Source organism: Artibeus jamaicensis, unplaced genomic scaffold (genome assembly GCF_021234435.1).
Source record: "Artibeus jamaicensis isolate MK-2021 breed Jamaican fruit bat unplaced genomic scaffold, CSHL_Jam_final contig_475, whole genome shotgun sequence".
In the NCBI taxonomy this organism is placed as follows: Eukaryota; Metazoa; Chordata; class Mammalia; order Chiroptera; family Phyllostomidae; genus Artibeus; species Artibeus jamaicensis.
Genome location: NW_026521852.1, coordinates 4070400 through 4091946, shown reverse-complemented (window position 1 = coordinate 4091946; position 21547 = coordinate 4070400). Strand labels below are relative to the sequence as shown.

Below are 21547 nucleotides of genomic sequence, written 5' to 3'. Positions count from 1 at the left end.
CTCCCCTAGTCATCCCTAGGAAAACATACACACCCCAGCCGACTCCTCCCTGCCAGCATCCCTCTGTTCTCCTCACGGTTGTTGCACACAGAGAAGAGGCCTAAGTGAGTCAAGCCTGGTGGCACCTCTGGGTATTTGCAAGCGTGGAGCTCCTCTAAAGACATGGTCTCTTTTCCATTTGCTGCCTACAGATCAAAACACCACTTCTGCAGGCTCTGGGGGCTCAGCTGCCGGCCTTATACTTGTACTTGCACTCGCTCCCTCTCCTGTCCTGGCCCCGCCTCTCCTCCTATGCCTCAGTAATTTCAAAAATGACTTGAAGAGGGCGTCCTCCTGTGATCAAGGTCACAGCCTCTGAAAATGCTAGGCCAGTGGGCTGAATGTCCAGGAGGTAAAACCTGCACTGCTCTTTCCCACTTAACTGCCTGTGCTCATACCCCACCTTTCCCCTCAGGGTGAAAACACATTTCCTTCCCAACGATGGCCAGTCAGGGGACACTGGGGAAGGTAGCCCTGAGCCGGGCCCTCACCTCAGGCAGAAAGCACAAGATCTGGTTCAGGAGCCAAGGGATGGAAATCACAGATCAGGGACCAGATCTGGGCTTCTTTCTTCCCATCCTAAGTGGGTGTCCTTTCCCATCTGCGTTGCTTTTATTCAAATAACAGGAAAGAGGAAAGCCAAAGGCAGTGGGGTAAGGATGGAAGGGCCTGTGTACTCTTTAGTCAGTGTAACAGCTCACTGTGCGCATGTGTACGTGCCTGTGTATATGCCTCTGTGTGTGCTGTGTCTGTGCGTGCATGTCTGTCTCTGTGCGTGTGTTGTCTCTGTGGGTAGTGTGCAGTGTGTGGTATGTGTCTATTTGTGTATGTTGTGTGTCTATATGCACGGTGTGTGATAAGCCTGTGTGTAGTGTGTGTCTGTGTGTAATATGTGCATAAGCATCTGCGTGTTTGTGTGTATGTGTATACGTACGTATGTTAGGTGAGATGTGTCTATGTGTTATAGTATATGTGTCTGTGTGTACATGGTTGTGTACATGTCTGTTGTATGTGTGTATGCATATCTATGTATGTGTTGTGCAGCATTTGTTGTGTACAGTATGTGTAAATGTGCATACACATGTATAATGTATACATATGTGTCTGTGTATAGTGTATGTGTGCATGCATGTGTAAATGTGGGAGGTCTGAATATCTCTCAGAAGAACTTTGTGGGGAATCTTCATGAAGATCTTCCATCATAGCTTGGATGATCTCATCTTTGAACTGATTATTTTACTTTATGATTTTTTTTGTCTTCTGGAAAATGAAGACAACCGGGGTGGATATTCAGCACTGCCATGCCAATTACTAAAATGTGGAACTTCCCCCTTATTGGTTGGTAAGGAGCTGCTCTGCCAGCCTCTCGAGTGCCCTCCCCACTCTCAGTGACCCAGAGACACCACAGGGCCCTCCAGCACCCCACGCCAGTGTCTCGCAAGATGGACACATTGTTGGTTGTCGTTCCTTGGGTAGCCATTCCTGAACTGTCTGAACACGGATGTCCCTCCAAGTGTTGAAAACCGTGGTTCTGGGGCCCAGAGGTGGCCGTGGTCAGGAAGAAGGCATTTTTCCCTCACACTCTGTCCCAGCATGGAAAATTGGGCCAACCCAGCTCCCCAGGGCACCTCACACTCCTGTCCTTGGGCTTTCGTCTTGCTCCCTGCAAGGAGGAGAGGGAAATGCAAGGGGGAGAAAAAGGAGCTTCCTGGGGCTCCAGCCCCATATTTTCCTTCTCTAAACCTCCAGCTAAGCCAGATAGTAAGAGGGAGAAGGCTCCAGTCCCCTCCCCTCGGCCTCCATGTTGCCTTCTCCTGACAGTTGGCCACACAGAAAGAGCCCCAAGAGGTAACAGGGCAGGGCAATAATTAATCACCCCTCCTCCCCCAGCTCTGAGCCCAAGCCCAACCCCCTACCTTTCAGAGGCTGAGGCAGCCCAGCTGTCCTCTCCCAGGCCCATGGAAGGTCGTTCATTCCTAGCTCAGCAGATTTGGTTCTGGTGCCCCACAGAGAGCAGTGACTCCACCCCGCAGGAAAGAATTTTACACAGTGAGTGTTCGTATGAAGCCAGGTTGGTGTCCTTCCTTCCACATTCTCAAAAGCTACAACAAATGCCTTTTTGGTTCCCAGTCCAGCAATTTTTGAGGGTCAAGCTGTTCTGTACCTTAGTTTCCTCTTTTGAGAATGAAACAATGGTAGCAAGTGAAGTCTTGTTCAGTAGACAACACAAATTTCCAGCAGACTAGACAGCAGAGGAAGAAAAATGATCATGCTGTGAGGGGTCAGAGCTGAGGGGAAAATCTAAACTCATGGGTGTGGTCCCTGGTCCTTGCATTGGAAGGAAGACAAGGCCCCTTTTAGAATCAGGGAAACTGAGGTCCACTGCCCCGGCTATAGTGACAGGAGAGTCAAGACAAAGTCCCCGACTCCTTGGTTGCCCTAGTCCCTTCTATCTGCCCAACCTGAGCTCCTAGTCTCCAAGAAAGAAAAGGAAGAGAGCTTCACCATTCAGGGAAAGTCCAGCCCCATGGCCTGCTGGGAGGATGCAAGGATGAAAGTCACAGACCCTCCCACTGCGTGTGATGTGGGGTGGGGGTCCTGCCTAAGTGCAGAGACGTGGAGGAGCAGTCACATCCACACCCCTTACAGCCTAGCCTTCTTTGTCTCTGTGCCCTGTCTCCAGCAGTCACACACCGCAGGAACCAAAGGGCTGTCTAAGGAGTGGCTGTAGAAGCAGGCCAGTGTTCTGACCATGGCTGGGATGGGGCCGTGTGCCATTCTGCTCTGAGATGTTGAATTGTGAGTGAAAGAAGCAGGAGAGTTCAGCCTCAAATTAGTCTCGCCAGATCCCATGAGCAGGTTCGCCATCTGCTCCGTGGCCCCTCCTCTCTCTGCCCCCTCCCTAGTGGCCAGCTGGATTCTGAAAAGCGTCTACAAAGCAGAGGATTTGTCTGTGGAAGAGGAGAGCACTAAATCCATGGGAGTGGGAGAGCAGGAGCCTGGGCGACTACTTCTGGAGGAAGGAGCCTTCACCTGAGGGTCTGCATGGGGTGAGGGTGCAGAGGCAGGTGGGAAGGCAGCACATCTCTAGGGTGGAGCTGCTCCTGGGAACACCAGGTGGGTCTGCCCCTGTGCCCTGAGGGAGGCTCAGCTGCTTGTCCCTCCTAGACTGGGAGTTACAGGCCAGTGGGGGCACACATGGATTGTGGGAAATTCTGAACATCTCCTTTGCCAGAACTGAGGAGTCTGGAACTTTCTATGTACTTGGGGAGCCTGCCAAGGGCTCAGAGGGCAGAGGAATGTCCTGGATTGTGGTCTGCTAGAGGGAGGATACAAGAGGAGCTTGGGACAAGGGCCACCAGTGGAACCAGGCAGAAAACAGCTATGCCTGGGGCGAGGCGTTGGTGTTGTGTCCTTCTGTGGACTGGGGACAATTGTCATGAGCTCCTCTGACATCTCAGAGCAGAAAAGATTTGGATGGGAAAGGACTTGGAGAACATTTGAAGAAAGTTGTCTGGTGAAGACCAAGAATGGACCGCGCATGGATTATCCTCAAAGAAAAGGGGGAGGACAGGCTTTCAGCACAGATCTGCTACCTGCCTGGCCTCAGGTTCTGCATCTGTGACATGCAGTGACACTGGAGTTACTGTGAGGATTAAATGAGGCCACACTTAAAGCATCTAGGACAGCAATTCTCAACCTTTTTCATCTCCTGGTACACATAAACTAATGACTAAAATTCTGTAGCACTCCAAAAAATGTATTTTTCACCAATCTGACAAAAATAGGTACAGTTTTGGTTGATTTGCAAATCTATCACCTACACTTTTTGCTCCAAAGTAACTTACAAAAAAATCAGGCGCTTATACTTTTGTACATGAGGATTTCTGGTACCAAGAGTTACACAATAAGATGCAACCTTATTATGCAATCTGACCTGTAAGGTGCAACTCTATTATATGACCTGTATGTTTATGGTTCAAGATGAGGCATTCACAACAGACGGTTATTGCTGAACTGGCTGCTGTCATTTTTTTATTTGACAGTCTAAGGGAAAAGAGGTCAGTGCTTCTGACTAAACAGCCAGGTGTCACATATTTTAAAAATTCTTGCAGCACACTGGTTAAAATTTTCTGGTGCGGGAGAATGCTTGACATGTAATAGTTGCTAAGTGTCTGAAGTTATAAACATTAATAAAGTAAAGGAATAAAAAAACTAGTAGCACGATCTCAAATCTGTGCCATCTGATTTAGTAGCCATCAGTTATGTGTAACTGTTTATAATTAATCATTAAAATTAAATAAAATGAAAACCCAGTTCCTCAGTCATACCAGCCACATTTCAATAGCCACAGTGGCTACCACACTGGACAGAGCAGCTGTAGCACGTTCCACAGGCAGACAGCCTATTGTGCACTGGGCTAGATATTCTCTAAGCCGCTGTCCAGTTCTAATGTTCTGGTAGTCTGTGAAGTACTTGACTTCCAACTAGTCTGTCCTTCCACCAGCTGTGTGCTCAGTGTCCTCCAGGAATACATGTGCCCTTACAGTCTTCAGTTAAACAGAAAAAAAAAACCCCAGAAATCTCCTGCCAGCAACAGTAACAAAAATGTTACAAATATAAAATCAAATGATACATTTCAAAGTCCATTAAAATTAATTTGGATAATCTATCAATGTTTAAATTCTGTGTCTTAAGACTCCCCTCCAGAGTTTAAAAATACTGTTACTGCCCTAGTCTAGTGGCTCAGCTGGTTGGAGCATCCTCCCGTTCAGCAAGAAGGTTGTGGGTTTGATTCCTGGTCAAGGCACATACCTAGGATGCAGGTCTGATGCCTGGTTGGGATGTGAGCAGGAGGCGCCTGATGGTTCCCTCTCACATCGATGCTTCTCTCCCTCCCTCTCTTCCTCCCTCCTTTCCTTCCTTTCTATGATATATCTCACCCTTCTGACTTCCCGAAGATGTCCCTGTGTTCATTTATTAAGGGTAAAATAAGGAAAAAAATTAAAATTTAAAAATTAAATAAAAATAGAAAGATTGTTACTAACAGCCCTACTAGGGGCAGGTGGTGTGGGGTGGGGGGCATTTGGGAAAGGTTACACTGCAGCTCAAGGAGGTGGGGAGAGGAGAGAAAAAAAGTGCAAAGGGGTTCGGGAGAAAAAGTCCAGAGACACAGAGGACATCCTCCCTCCTGCCTTCCCTTTCTTCAGAGATTGGCCAACTTCTGACCAAGGCGTCAAGGAGGAAGAGGAAAGAGGTGGTCTGCGGGGTCTTTCGGTCCAGAGCAAGACGAGCCAGCACAGGGGAAGGGAGAAAGGAGCTGCTACCAAGGACAGCAGGCTGAGGAGTCTTCCAGCCCTTACACCCACCCAGACCTGATCAAACCCATGCTAACAAATGGCATATGAAGCAGGAGCCAGAGTGTGTTCATGGACGACCATGGCTTAGAGAAGGGAGGAAAGACCTCAGAAGAGTGGTAGAAGCACTCCCAGGCCCAGACCCTGGCCTGGAGCCCAGACGAGGGAAAGCAGGAGCCTGGGAAGAAGGGAAAGGAGGATGGGAATCAAGTGAGGGACATTAACATTCCCTCCCTTGTCCCTCTGCCATGCAGTGGCCTTGAAAGAAGATGAGCTGTGACAAGGAGAAACAGAATGCTTTGGGAGTCCAGTAGAGAAGAGGACAGGAAAAGGGATGCTGTGCTGGTCTGCGTTAGGACAGAAGCCAGTCTTGGTAACTGACACCTGAGTAACAGGTGCATCTCTACACCTGTTGCAGCACACGAACAACTACCTTGCTGCTCCAACTTCTGGCTGAGCCTGGAATAGCAGGGGCTGTGTAATTTACGATGCCCTGTGCAAAAATAAAAAAGGCAGAGCCCCTTGCAAATTAAAAATGTCGTAACTGGGGAATAGATCAACAGCTGTAAGCAGGGAGGAAGGTGGAGGGGCCGACTGAAAGAAGGTGCAGGGACTAGTCAAAGCACATACATGGAAGACCCGCAGACAGTGGGGAGATGGACTACGGAAAAGGGGGTCGGGCAGGGTGGAGGGGGGAAGGGACATCTGTAATAGCATAAACTATAAAAAATCAAAAATGAAAACAATAAAAATCTCAGGATGGCAATAGCAGAGCTGTACACCAAGCCCTTCTGAGCATGTGGGGTGACCGCACCACGCTCACCCATGGAGCCCCCACTGGCTGGGAGCTGCAGTTCCTATGTGTGCTGCTCCTGGAAGGCTGGTTGCGTTTGCATCCAACTCTCAGTACCAGGCAGATCATGACAAGTGGCCCCACTCAGCTCCCAGTCTCTACCTCCTCCTCTTGCTTGGCTTACATGCCCAGAAACTTGGCTGTTTTGCTCTTGCCCTGTGGCTCTCAGGGCTGGCACCTCCCCTGCTGTGCCCAGTTTCTGTTTGCCTGAGGGCAGTCCAGCCACAGAAAGCACTAAGAAAAGCCAGCCACCAGGTGTTTTTACCTTATCTCCCAGATCTGCCTTCAAGGCACAGAAGCACTCTCTGTTCCTAATCAAAGACCCCTCCAGAGCCATCTCACATCACCATTATTCCATCCAAAACTTTTTCCTCCCAAGAAGGAAGCGGAGGACAAAAGGGCTCCTGGCTCCGAGGGGGTAAAGTCAACATTTCTGCTCTGGAGACTCATCGGGCTCTCCTTGTCTGTCACATGCACTGTCTGTCACATGCACGTACACACACACAGCCATTATCTGAGAAAGTCAGGCTGACCCATCTCCTGCGACAGAGCCCAGGGGCTTTTGTCCACGAGAAGGTGCCAGAGTCAAAGGGCACATGTATTTTGGAGGGTGAGGTAACAAGGGATCTGAATGGGAAGTTTGGGAGAGTGGGCAATAAATATCTGACCCCAAAGACAGGTGCCCTTCCTTCCTAGATTTCAACTGTGCTCCCAAATGACAACTTTGTTTTACTGAGTTAAGAGTTCTCCCTCCAACTCTCTGCACCACCGCCCGACTGGCCATGTCTCCCTTCCACTTCTCCACACCTGAGTAAAAAGGATAAGAGGGACACACCTCTGGCTGTGCCCTCTCCACCTTCCTTCCGTGGTCCCTCCAGAGAGGCCACGGCGCTTCTGCCCAGAGCTCTGGAGACAATGGCTTGGAGAGAGAGGAAGAGAAGCGGCTGCAGCGTTGCCTGCAGGGTGGCTGCACAAAACCATTGTCTCCGCACAGAACAGACAATGGTTTGTATCTCCTGCTCCTGTGCCAAGTAGTTTACCTCCTCAGACTAAAACAACCCTGAAGGTTTCCCTCTAATAACCAGGAATGATATAGAAATCTGGCCCTAAGCTGAGAATTTGTATCTGCCTGGAACAAAAGCCAGCTCCAGCTGCAGGAATGGATATATCTAGCATTCCCTCGCCTGGTCCACAGCCACCCAGACAAACACACAGTGATAGAAAACCAACAACTCACTCACCAGAGCTCTTCTGCTGTCCCCTGCACTCTCACCCTAACTCCTTTCACACTCAAAACAGGAGGAAGGTTTCCCTTTAATACTCACCAGGTCCCTGGTGAGTAACAATCATTAACAGCCACACATGCTGACTGGCCTTAACCCCTTCAGCACTGGGCTGCCTCCAGCTGGCTGGTGGACTGCCTGGTCCCTTCTTCCCAGCCCTGAGGAAGTGGTGACTCTCACCTCGACACCATGCACCTGAGTAGTGCGCTGCCTCCCATGTGCAGAGGGAGGCCTCTAGTCCCACCCCAGCCGCCCCACCTGATTGGAGCACACTCACAACCTGAGACGCTTGGCTCTGGCAAGATGCCCAATTGGATGAGCCCACATTATGAAATATTTGCTTCATGGGCCAATAGAGGAGCTGGGATCTGGGGGAGGGGATGCTATTTTTATTTATTCCTGGTGGAGAAAGAACAGACAATGGTAGTCACAGCATTTCCCAGGCCTGGGACAAGTGGTGGGAAGGCAGGCTTCAGGTTGGAGGAAGAGCTTCTGCCCGGGGCCAGTGCACCATCCGGGGAGGTGGCTAAGCGGTTTCAGCGCTTGGCTGTTTAGCTAGAGGATTGCTTTGCCTTAACCACTGCCTGCCTCACTCAGCAGTTTGGAGAGTGGAACTAGGAATTGTGATAGAAAAGAAGGGAAATGTCTTGACAGGCAAAGGATTGCTCACGTCTGCATGAACTATGTGGCCACAGGTGGTGGTCTTTACATTTCAAAGTAGCAGAGATTGTTTTTTACATCTTCGCAGAATACAGATGAAAGGTGAGCAGAATGGGTACACACAGATGCCCTCTTTAGCCCTTTAAAAATAGCCAGCCAATTTAGGGAAATCTAAATCCAGCATAAAAGTATCTACGTGTAGGATGTATGCAAATATATGCAGATATGCGCAGATGAGCAGCTCCAGGCTCTTTGGAGTGAGTCCTTGCCAGGATTTTTCTAGTTTGAGCAAGAAATCAGGTAGTCTCCAGCTCCTATATCAGAGCATCTCACTAGAGCATAAAGATATTAGTAAAGAAAGCATTAAGAGCTCAATAAATATACTTATTGGACATTTACTACATATGAAGCCTTTAAGTGCAGTCTAGAAGGGATTTTAAGCAATGATCATAAATATGATAGAATATATAGGACAATGCAAATGCCCTTGTTCTAACACTTGTTCTAACAATTGATACTCTCTTCTCCTTTCAGGTTCCAATATGGGTGGCTGGGCTGCTCCACCTCTGGCCAGCCTGGGTCTAGTTGCTGGCACCTTCTCCTTATCAACCCTGGTTCCTGTTTGTCTATCAGTAGTCCAGCCCCTGTGGCTCAGGACCTGCGCTTAAACCAGCCAAGAGCCTTATCTTATCTCCTGGGCTGCCTCCCCAGTGGTCTGATGGCTGGTTGGCCCTTGTCTCTTAAAGGGGCTGTACTGCATTGCCACCTGTTTCATTCACCATCAAGCATACCCCCAAAACCTGAGGAAGTACTGCCTGTGGAGGGTCAGATTCACCATACCACTCCTGTCTCTGGCAGACTTTTCAGGCCCAGCTGGCTGCAGGGTTGCTAATAGAATGTGTTATTGATGTAAAAAAAGGAAAGATGCTGATGTTTTATGCGACATTTTAAATGATTATCACATCATGCAAATACCCTGAACCTCAGTATTTCCAGACTCTTGTTCTGTTAAAGTCAGTTTTTAAAAAGGAATTAGGATATAAAGCCCATATTTTTAAAAAATCAGTTGAATCTCTATATGTGAGCAGCAAACAATTAAAAATTTAAAATTTAAAAACAGGACTTCTGCCAAGATGGAAGCATAGGTGGGAACACTTTTTGTCCTCGCACAACCAAATCTAAAAACAACAAAGTTTTAACAACAATAAACATAACCAAACCACACGGAAAATCAGATACAGAGTCCAGAAATAAGGGACCACTCAGCTAAACCGGTGAGAGGAGCTAAACTGGTGAGAGGGGTGAAACCAGCAGCGGAGCCAGTTGGGCAAAAAAGATCCGGGTGGTACACAGGCAGCTGAGGGCATGGATCCCAGGTGCGTGCTAGCTACGGATGAAACCCAGGGAAGAGGGGCTGCTGGCTGTCTGTCTGCAGTCGGTCGCACATTTGCACACAGATAAACCAGTGAAGAGGCGAGCGTTGAGACAGATCTTGCAGTGACTGGCACAGGGCGGCAGACTCGCACATTTGCGCTCAGATAAGCAGGCAGGGGCGAGCGGTGAGGCAGCCTTGGTGAGCAGAGAGGACCGCCATTGCTCCCTCTCTGACCCCGCACCCACATACAGCATCACAAACCTGCGACCTGGGTGGCCCCGCCCTGGCAAACAACTAAGGTGCCTCTCCTGGTACATAACAGGCACGAACAGATCAAAACGTGGCTCAAGAACAACTCAGAGCCCCAGAGCCGATAAATCTAAGCGATGAAGAAATAGCAAAACTTTCAGATGCACAGTTCAAAACACTGGTGATCAGGATACTCACAGAACTGGTTGATTATAGTCACAAATTAGAGGAATATATGAAGGCTAAACTAATTGAAATGAAGGGAAATGCACAGGAAACCAACAGTAATGAAAAGGAAACTGGGAGTCAAATAAAAGGAGTGGACCAGAAAGAGAAAAAAAAAAATGACCAAACAGAAAAGGATGAAGAAACAAGAATTTAAAAAAATGAGGAGAGGCTTAGGAACCTCCAGGACATCTTTAAATGCTCCAACATCCGAGTTATAGGGATACGAGAAGGGGAAGAGGAACACCCATGAGTGGAACACTTATTTGAACAAATAATAAAGGACAATTTCCCCAGTCTGGCAAAGGAAATAGACTGCCAGGAAATCCAGGAAGCTCAGAGAGTCCCAAAGAAGTTGGACCCAAGAAGGAACACACCAAGGCACAGCATCATTATATTAGCCAAGATTAAAATGAAAGAGAGAATCCTAGAAGCAGCAAGAGATAAGGGAACAGTCACCTACAAAGGACTTCCCATCAGACTGTCAGCTGATTTCTCAAAAGAGACCTTACAGGCAAGAAGGGGCTGGAAAGAAGTATTCCAAGTCATGAAAACCAAAGACCTACAACCAACATTGCTCTATCCAGCAAAGTTTTCATTTAGAACAGGAGGACAGATAAAGTGCTTCTCAGATAAGACCAAATTCAAGGAGTTCATCATCACCAAGCCCTTACTATATGAAATGTTAAAGGGACCTACCTAAGAAAAAGAAGATAAAAAAGATGGACAGTGAAAGGACAGCAAACTCACAGTTATTAACAACCACACCTAAAACAAAAGCAAATTAAGAGGACAGCTAGATCAGGAGTGGAACCACAGAAATGAAGATCTCATGGAGGGTTAGCAACAGGGGAGTGGGAGAAGGAGAAGGGGGAAGAAGGTACAGAAACTAAGTAGCATAGATGGTAGGTAGAAAATAGACGGGGGGGGGATAAGAATAGTAGGGGAAATATAGAATCTAAAGAACTTGAGACAGGTGTTCATGAACTAAAGGGGGGAGAATGGTGGGGGAGGGGTGTGCAGGGTGGAGGGGAACGGAGGAGAGGAAATAGAACAAATGTAATGGCATAATCAATAAAAAAAAGTTAAAAAAAAAAAAAGTAAATAATCTTGCAAATTTCAAAAAAAATTTTAAAACATCGCTTACAATAGTGTAAAAAATATGAAACATGGATAAATTTGACAGAAGATACGCAAGACCCATACAATGAAAACTACAAAATGTTGCTGAGAGAAGTTAAATAGAATCCAAATAAAAGGAGAGATAAATAGTTTGCATGGATCAGAAGACTCAGTATTGCTAAAATAGATATTGTCCCATATTTTCCTATGGAGTTATAATCCCAAACAAAATCCAGGCATATTCTTTATAAAAATTGACAAGCTGACTCTGAAATTTATATGGAAATTCAAAGGACCGAGAATAAATGAAACTTGAAAAAGAATAAAGTTGGAAGATACACTTGAGATCAAGACTTACCGTAAAGCTGTAGTCCTCGAGACATTGTGGTATCCACATAATGATGAATGTATAGATAAACAGACAGAAGAGTCCAACAATAAACTCTGCACACAAGCTCAACTGATTTTCAACAAAGGCATAAAGGCAATTCAGGGGCGAAATGACAGCCTCTTCAACACACAGTGCTGGAAAAAGTGGTGATCCACATACCGAAACAAAACAAAAAACCGTAGAGCACAGGTGACAAACACAAGGCCCGCAGCCAAATCCTGCCTTCCACCTTGTTTTATCCTAGCCGGCGCCTTGTTTCCATCCAGCAGTAATGCTGAGCTCTCTCTTAACAGTTAAGCCAGGCAACCACTAGGATGACGTGGCCCCCGGTGAAAATGAGTTTGACACCCCTGCCCTAGACACTTCTACTGTATCATTAAAAATGAAGCTGTGGCTGGTGTAGCTCAGTGGATTGAGTACAGGTCTGCAAACCAATGGATCATGGTTTGATTCCCAGTCAGGACACATGCCTGGGTTGCGGGCCAGTTCCCAGCAGGGAATGCACGAGAGTCAACCATACATTGATGTTTCTCTCCCTCTCTCATTTCCTTCCCTCCCCCCTCTAAAGATGAATAAATAAAATCTTAAGAAAAAAAAAAAAGAACTCAAAATGGACTAAGATGTAAATGTAAGGGCTAAAATAAGAAGACAACAGGAGAAAATCTTGGTGACTTTGGGTCTGACAAACATTTCTTGAATATGATACAAAATGTACCAATGATAAAAAAAAATCAATAAATGAACATCAGCAAATGAAAAAAACCTTGCTCTTCAAAAGACACTGCTACAAAAAAGACAAGGTAAGCCATAAACTGAGAGAAAAGATTTGCAAAACATGTAACTGGCACAGGACTTTGGTGTAGCACATATAAAGAACTCTTATACTTAATATTAAGGTGGGAAAAAAACCCAAAGCCCACTATAAAAATTGGCAAAAGATTTAAACAGACACTCTGCCAAAGAAGATATGGGATATTGAAGCACATGAGAAGATGCTCAACATCACTGGCCGCTAGAGAAATGCAAATACAAATGAGATGACTCCATGCACCCACTATAGTAGCTCAAAAAAGACTAACCACACCAAGTGCTGACACAGACATAGATGAGCTGGAACTCAGACACTCCTAGGGACAATGTAAATGATACATCTACTTTGGAAAAGTTTGGGAGTTTCTTAAAAAGTTAGACATATAGTAACCAAACAAGCCATTCATTCTCCCAGGTGTGTACTCAGAAGAAACAGAAGCACACGTCCACACAGAGATTGTTCACCAATGTTCACAGCAACCGCTTTGGAAGACCCTGTACTGCAAACGCCTGAAGTCCAAGAAAAGGTGAGCACATGTATACGCCACGTTCTTACAACAGAATCTGCCTCAGCAATAAAAAGAAATGAATTACTGACTTCCGGCCAAGATGGAGGCATAGGTAGACACACTGTGCCTGCTCGCACAACCGAAATAAGGACAACAATTTAGAAACAAAAAACAACCAGTACCAACAGAAAATTGAACTGTATAGAAGTCTGACAACCAGGGAGTTAGACACATTTATCCAGACAGGTGGGAGGGGCAGAGTCGGGCAGCTGGGTGGCGAGGGGTCACAACAAAGCTGCAGCTGGCAGACCCTGGGCATGCAAGGTGGCAGTGGGTGGACCCAGCGAGATGGCAGATTGTGGAGGGGCACAGCACACAATGTGGCTGGTGGACCAGGTGGTCCCACATTGATGTGCAGATAAATCAGACAAAACGGGAGCAAGACAGACCATGCAACCCAGGGTCCCAGCTCGGGAAAATGTACCCTCAAAACATTGATTGAGAACACCAGTGGGGATGGAGGTGCCGGGAGAAACTCCCAGCCTCACAGGAGAGTTCATTGGAGATACCCACAGGACCCTAGAACATACACAAGCGCACCCACATGGGAATCAGCAGCAGAAGGGCTCAGTTTGCTTGTGGGAAATGGTGGAAATGACAGAAAACTCAGCAGAGAGTGGAGCAAGAACCATTGTTCCCTCTCAGATCCCTGCTCCACATACAGCGTCACAACCCAGCAACTCGGTCGTCCTGCCCTGGTGAACACCTAAGGCTCCACCCCTCACTACATAACAGGTGCACTGAGACAAAAAAAAAAAAATGGCCCAAATAAAAGAACAGATCAAAACTCCAGAAAAAATACAACTGAGCGACCAAGAGGTAGCCAACCTATCAGATGAAGAGTTCAAAACACTGGTAATCAGGATGCTCACAGAATTGGTTGACTTGGTCACAAATTAGATGAAAAAATGAAGGTTATGCTAAGTGAAATAAAGGAAAATGCACAGGGAACCAACAGTGACAGGAAGGAAACTGGAACTCAAATCAATGGAGCAGACCAGAAGGAAGAAAGAAACATCCAACCAGAAAAGAATGAAGAAACAAGAATTCAAAAAAATGAGGAGAGGCTTAGGAACCTCCAGGACATCTTTAAACGCTCCAACATCCAAATTATAGGGGTACCAGAAGGGGGAAAGGAACAGCCACCAGTGGAAAACTTATTTGAACACATAATAAAGAAAAACTTGCCCAATCTGGCAAAGGAAATAAACTTCCAGGAAATCCAGGAAGCTCAGAGAGTCCCACAGAAGTTGTGCGCAAGGAGGAACACACCAAGGCACATCATAATTATATTAGCCAAGATAAAAGATAAGGAGAGAATCCTAGAAGCAGCAAGAGAAAAGGAGACAATTACCTACAAAGGAGTTTCCATCAGACTGTCAGCTGATTTCTCAAAAGAGATCTTACAGGCAAAAAGGGGCTGCAGAGAAGTATTCCAAGTCATGAAAGGCAAGGATCTACATCCAGGGTTGCTCTACCCAGCAAAGCTTTCATTTAGAATGGGAGGGCAGATAAAGTGCTTCTCAGGTAAGGCTAAGTTCAAGGAGTTCATCATCACCAAGCCCTTATTATATGAAATGTTAAAGGGACTTATCTAAGAAAAAGAAGATAAAAAACATGTACAGTAAAATGACAGCAAACTCATAATTATTAACAACCACACTTAAAACAAAAATAAAAACAAACTGAGCAGACAACTAGAACAGGTACAGAACCCCAGAAATGGAGATCACATGGAGGATTAGCAACAGGGAATTGGAAGGAGGAGAGAGGGGGAGAAGGTACAGAGAATAAGTAGCATAAATGATAGGTAGAAAATAGACGGGGGGGAGGGTAAGAATAGTATAGAAAATGTAGAAGCCAAAGATCTTATATGTATGACCCATGGACATGAACTAAAGGGGGGGAATGTGGGTGGGAGGGGGGTGCAGGGTGGAGGGGAGTGAAGGAGAAAAATGGGCCAACTGTAATAACATAATCGATAAAGTATATTTAAAAAAAGAAAGAAATGAATTATTGACCTACACATGATACATTTCAAAATAACGATGCTGAGTAAAAGAAGTCATACCCCACCCCCACAGTAACTGTGCATAGTGTATGATTCCACTGTATAAAATTCTTTAAAAATGCAAACTTATCTGTGGTGACAGAAGGCAGTGCAGAAGCTGCATGGGGATGAGGTGGATAGAGGAATTTCAAAGAGGCAGGAAGAAACTTGGGCGCTTGATGCATACAGGTGCATTATTTTCTTAAATATATTTTATTGATTATGCCATTACAGTTGTCCTATTCCCCCCCTTCATTTCCCTCCACCCTGCACACCCCTCCCCCACCATTCCCCCCTTTAGTTTATGACCATGTGTCACAAGTTCTTTAGATTCTATATTTCCCATACTATTCTTGCCCCCCCATCTATTTTCTACCTACCGTCTATGCAGCTTATTTTCTGTACCTTCTCCCCCCTTCTCCTTCTCCCACTCCCCTGTTGCTAACCCTCTATGAGATCTCCATTTCTATGGCTTCACTCCTGATTGAGCTGTCCTTTTAGTTTGCTTTTGTTTTAGGTGTGGTTGTTAATAACTGTGAATTTGCTGTCCTTTCACTGTTCATATTTTTAACTTCTTTTTCTTAGATAAGTCCCTTTAACATTTCATATAGTAAGGGCTTGGTGATGATGAACTCCTTGAACTTGACCTTACCTGAGAAGCAGTTTATCTGCCCTTCCATTCTGAATGAAATCTTTGCTGGACTGGTGCATTATCTTAATTGTGGTTATAGTTCCACAAAATGTATCAAATTTTACTCTTTAAATATCTGCAGTTTACCATAAATCAATTATACCTCAGTAAAGCTTTAAAAAAGAAAAGCCTTCAGCAGAGACACCCACACCCACAAATTCTGGGGCCCCACCTATTACATTTCGCACCGTGATGGAATGTGGGGAAGTGGGTAGGGGGATGGGAGGGGATTCCAGCTTGTCCTGGTGACCTGCTTCAGTGTGACAGAAATGCTGGTTACAGGTAAGGATGGACATGGCCCCTGAATCAGCCAGCACTCCTCTCATGGATTCGGTCAAATAATGTGGCAGATCTGAATATGGTCTTTATCAAAAGAAAAGATTATTTGTTTTATGACAGAGGGATAGTATCAAGTTAAACCCTGTACAGTTCACAAAGCACACTCATTCATTATCTCATTTGGTTCTTTTATGGTCCTATGAGGTAGGCAGAAAAATATTTAAAAACAACTGAAGCGTAAGAGGTAAATATAACCCAGCTCTTACATGGGAGGCAAGGCTGACCCTACAGTTGGTCCGGAGCTCTTTTCCACTCCCTCACGACCTGCTCCTCAGCCTGGCCGACACCCTTCCTGTGCCCCTTAGCCCTAGTCCCTTGTACCGAGCTGGGGGAACGTGGACCAGTACCAGGCTGCTTGGCCTGCATCGGCAGACGCTCTCTCTCAGAGAGTGGTCAGTAACGGACCTGGAAGGGGCTCCAAGGATGAATGAAAACGGGTAGCTCTAGGGTGAGAATAGGTTCAACCAAGGGGAGCAAAGCAGTGTTAAGACAAGCAAGACTGGTTGGTAGACATAAGAGGATCCAAGGATCTAATTAGATCACACATTTGATGGGAAAAGAGGGGGGGAAATCCAACCAAACACCACTCCCAAGGCAGGAAGTCTGGTGGGTGTGGAAGCAGCTGGAAACTGTTAGAGGCTGCAGGCCAGACCCACCCCTGGGTTCGGGCCTCTGCGTCCCCCCCCCCTCTTCTGCTCTGGCCAGGGTGCAGCACAGCCCTGGCTGCGAGCCCTACCTCTCTCTCCCCCTTGTTCTGAGGACAGGATGATGGGGGAGGGAGAAAATCTAGCCTGCAGAAACTCAATAGTCAAGATTAATAATATTTTTATGCAGTTTTAAAAACAAAAACCATGGACATGGACAACAGTGTGGTGACGGTGGGGCAAGGGGCGCAAGGAGTACAAACGGTGATGGGAAATACAATTTTAAAAAGGAAAGAATAATAATAAAAATAAACATGCAAAATGCCTGTGATGAATGAAGTGCCATCGGCAAAGACTGGACCGTGTCACTGAGGCACTCCCACAGTGACTCTGGTGCTCCTCCGGTCCTTGATGCAAATGTTGACATTTTGTTCATAAAATTTTTATGCTGATTTTGAGTCTCTAAAAAAATATTTTATTTATTTATTTTTAGAGAGAGGGGAAGGGAGGGAGAAGGAGAGAGAGAGAAACATCAGTGTGTGGGTGCCTTTCCCGTGCCCCCCACATCTGCCCACAACCCAGGCAGGTGCTATGACTGGGAATCAAACCGGCAACCCTTTGGTTCGCAGGCCAGCACTCAATAGGCCAAACCACACCAGCCAGGGCTGATTTTGATTTTTTTAAATATTGCATTAAAATAATGTGGCAGACCTGAATATGGTTTTTATGGAAATAGAAGATTATTTGTTTTATAGCAGGAGGGAAAATATCAAGTAAAACTCTTTACAGTTCACAGAGAATTCTCATCATCTGATTATTTTATGGTCCTATAAGGTAGGCAGAAAAATGTTATTTATCTTGATTACTGCGGGGTTTGTTTGTTTGTTTGTTTGTTTGTTTTTGACACTTTCTTAAAGTTTGAGGCTAAGGAGAGTACCTCAATCACCTTACCCTAGTGAAGCCGGGAGGAGTAGGAGGGAGCTGGGGAGTCTGGAGAAGGTGCACAAAGGACTACGGAGCATTCTCACCCTTTAAAAACCCTCAGTGCATGGATACCAGAGAAAGGGCTGAGACACTCTTCCAGTTTTAAGAAATATGGTCCTGGATTAAACACTAATGACATAATTAGGGCAACTGGTGAAATTTAAATATGGGCTATACAGTAGATGAAAGTATTGCACCAAGGTTACATTTCCTGAATTTGTTAATTGTATTGTGGTTATGCAAGAGAATATCCTTGTTTTTAAGAGGGAAAAAAAAAAACCATGAAGAAAACCCAGAGGCAACTGCTGCCTGAGGGCCACAGTAACCAAGAGCAGACAGTAGAAAATAGTGATGGCAGGGAGTCTCGTGCAGAGACCGGGTACTTGGCTGGACGCTTTTCTCCTGAAATAAGATTCCTCCCTCTCCCCTCAAAGACTTGACAATTGGCACAGGAAGATATGGAAATTAACACCTACGTAGGCCATCACACCAGCAAATTCTCTGCATAACTTCTGGAAACAGGTACTGCTGCCCTGGGCTAATGGAGGAGAAACCTGAGAGGTCAAGTAAGTAGTTCAAGGCTACACAGCTAGGAAGTGGGTGAGCTGGGATCAGAGCCCAGGACACAGGCAAAGGCAGCTTTCTTCCTACTTCATGTTCATTGTGCAAAGCGAAATTCCCTTCTCATGCATCATCCTACGAGCTAATTCTTTAGTTTATTTTTACTTACTTGAATCTTCACTGGCCTTGAGATTTTTGGCTCTAGAGTTTTAAATCTGTTTTAAATCCTGGCCCCACCAGTTACTACCCAAAGGGCTTTGGGTGCGTGACTTAACCTCCCTGCACTTGCATTCCCCCATTTGTAAAAAGGGGTCACAGCAGTACCTACTTCATGTGTTTTTCATAGGATTAAATGAGATTATACAAGTAAAGATTAAGAGAGGTCCTGGTACCTAGTAAATGTTCAATAAACACCAATAATGATGATTACTTGTCTGCCTCTGCCTTGGGCTGTTCACGAATGGGAAGCAATGGCCTGATATTGACTGTGAAACCCTTCAGCACTTTGACACGTGAAGATGGATGCTTAGTAATTGCTCCTGATGAAGTTATCCATCAAGATATGTGTAGATCGTGATTATTCCAGACTTGACTATTCCTAAATCAAGTCTGTCATGCCCTTGAGTTGCCCCTACTTCCTTTTCTTGAGGAATCAGAATAATCAGCACCTGAGAAGCTCATGCGGGAGGGAGGCCTGCCCCAGCACACTTAGAACTGGAGGTGGGTTTTTGCTGTCATATCACCCTTGGAAGTTAAAGAGCAAGTCAGTTCCAAGGGTTACATCACTGGGCCGAAGGAGTTAACCAAAAAGACTCAGGTTCTAGTGCTCACCCTGTATCCATCCGGCTGTATATAACATGGGCAAGTGCTTACCCCTTGGGGCCCACTGGACATGGGACTGGGGCTCACTTGCCCCCAGAGGCAGCTGTCACTGGTGATGGACAAAAGAGGCCACTGAGTCCTGAGCAGTTCAGGTCCTTCAAGAAGGCTGCTCTCTAAGGCTAATTTTCCCCTGGAGCTCTCTACCCATTTTAGAAGTTTGGATTGATCTGGGGACGGCCCAAAGCACGAGAAAGTAAAAAAACCAGCAGAGTATGCGTGTAAGGCGCTGAAGAGGAGCAGGCCAGGGGCAGGGTGACCAAAGGTCAAGCAACTGTCAGGTTTAGCCAAGGTGTCCTTCTGTGACAAGGGCAGAGCTGGAGCAGGGCAATTTTCTGTCTATAAACAGAAACTCAAGAAGCCCCTGGCCACACGCAGGCATGACACAGAAGACATCATGGGTGAGGAAGGCAAGGGCTGTGTGAAGTGGCAGTGAGGGAAGGAGGGAAGGTGAGTGGGCGCTGTTGCATGTGGGTACAGAGGTAGAGCCAGGTGTGGTGGGGCCTGCAGCTTATACAATTCGGGGCATCCTAACTAAAAGAGGCTGCAAATATAATTAGAGAGGACGCTGGAAGGGCTGGTGCAGGTGAAGGAGCCCTAAGCTAAGCTGGGTTGCTTCACGGGATGCTGGCCCGTGCTCCCGTCAGCACCGTGCACATGGGTGCACACTCTGACACCTGCGTCCATCTGAGCTCCCCACCTCAGCACTGTTCCTCCTCCCCTTCGCACAGTGCTCTGCTGGGCCTGATTTGTCTTCAGGGCAGAGAGCACAGATTGGAGGCCCTGCCCTTTGGAATTGAAGTCCTCCCCACTCTGTGTACAGGGTATTTGTATTTTGCACCCCTTACCCATCCCCTCCAATGAACTACACCATCACCATCAGCACCAGGGCCCAGGGCCTCCCCGCCCCATGCATTTTGTTGTGGCTAGCCCCACCTTCCCCAAAGGGCATTGCAGGGGCCCTCCACGCTTCCAGAAGGAGTGAAACCACAGCCTCCCCCCTCTCCCCCTGCCGCTGCCTGGCCCCTTGCATTCCAGCCCTGCACCCAGAGTTTGACCTCCTCTGCCAGCTGGCTGCAGATATGTTCTGTGTTACAGAAATAGCCTGGCTCCTGGGCCCCTGCAGGCCTTCCCTCTCCTTCACTCAGAGACACCCCCACCTCCCAGGCTCCGGGGGAATCAGGCAAGATCACAGGGAAGTGCTCAGTTCTCCATTCCCCTCCCACACACCCTGGCACAGCAGAGCCAAGCAAGGCCTGCCTCCCAGCCCTCCTCCCAGTCCCAGCACTGCTGCTCCATGTCTGCCAGGACACTGCATGGAGGTGAGAGGTTTGGTGGAACAAGGCATGAAGGAGACATAAAGAGAAAGGGGTGGCACCACGAAGAGATTATACAATCTCTCAGTTTGTCTCTCCTCTACTCTGGGGTTTGTTTGGATGGAGGCAGCGGCCAGCCCAAACCCCTGTTTTCATGCAAGAGGTTGATTTCATGGTCACTAATTTGATCCTAACCTAAACGAAATGGCAGGCATGCTTGTCCTCATGAGCCCAAGATGGAATGAGGGACAATGGGTTCAATTACATTGTAAATGACAGAATTCAGAAATGGTGATGAGTTTTGGATGTTGACCTCCTAACGTCTGATGGAACAGTTAATTAAATCTTGTATGGACAACTTTACTAAAAGGATAGAGTTTTAGCAATGGGCAAGGTGGAGGTTTGAATAGCCTTCAAGATCCAGGTCCCATGCCTTTCTACCCACAGGGAGGGGCCATGACACCTTGGCCATGCTCTGTTTGGGCTCCTTCAGTCACACTGCCTGCTGCCTACTAGGTCTTGTCCATCCCCTTGGTTGGACAAGAAAAGAACTGACTAAGAGAGGTTAGGGGTATGTAAATTCTTCACCAGGGGTCTCCAACCTTTTGGTGTCTCTGGGCCACACTGGAGAAGAAGAGTTGTCTTGGGCCACACATTAAATACATTGCAACATGTAATCACCAAAAAAATCTCATAATGTTTTAAGGAAATTTATGATTTTGTGTTGGGCCACATTCACAGTCATCCTGAGTGGCACATGGCCTATGAGCCACAGGTTGGACACCCCTGCTTTACACCAAACTCCTCTAGGCTTCAAGGTCCAAGAAGGGGTAATGTTATAATAGATAGAAAGTTCCCACGCCTTTCTAGAAACTGCCCCCACCCAAATACCAACACAATTACAGTGGTAATAGCCATGTTCTTAAAGTCTGGCGACACTCTCTTGGTTATGGGGGTAGCCACCTGATCCCAGCTCAGCCAAACCCCTTGCGAAGGCTCAGACTTGGGACTGAGAGCAAAGAGAGAGCCATCCTGTCCAGGTGATGGGCACACAAGGTGACTGCCAGAGACCTTTCTACCCTGTAGACTAACGCAGAAGTCATGGCCTCTGCAGCGGGGGCTACAACTGAAGCCAGCATATGGACAGGGG

At 46.8% G+C, this 21547-nt stretch overlaps 1 protein-coding gene across 18 annotated transcripts in view; it reads right to left on the bottom strand.

The window, feature by feature from the left end:
* Nucleotides 1-21547, bottom strand: part of PLEKHA6 (pleckstrin homology domain containing A6) — a 137999-nt gene that overhangs the window by 48430 nt on the left and 68022 nt on the right. Inside the window, exon 1 of one of the 18 annotated variants that reach the window (XM_053667948.1) lies at nt 8702-8788. The exons of 14 other annotated variants lie outside the window; for them this stretch is intronic. Coding sequence is in view for 1 of the 4 variants with exons in the window: in XM_053667945.1 (XP_053523920.1) it covers nt 1956-1999 (44 nt within the window). In the remaining 3 variants the exon portion in view is untranslated. Of the gene's footprint in view, nt 1-1955; nt 2282-7490; nt 7529-7574; nt 7707-8701; nt 8789-21547 lie in introns of those variants that run through there. 3 more of the 18 variants (XM_053667946.1, XM_053667947.1, XM_053667945.1) reach the window with 3 other exon arrangements.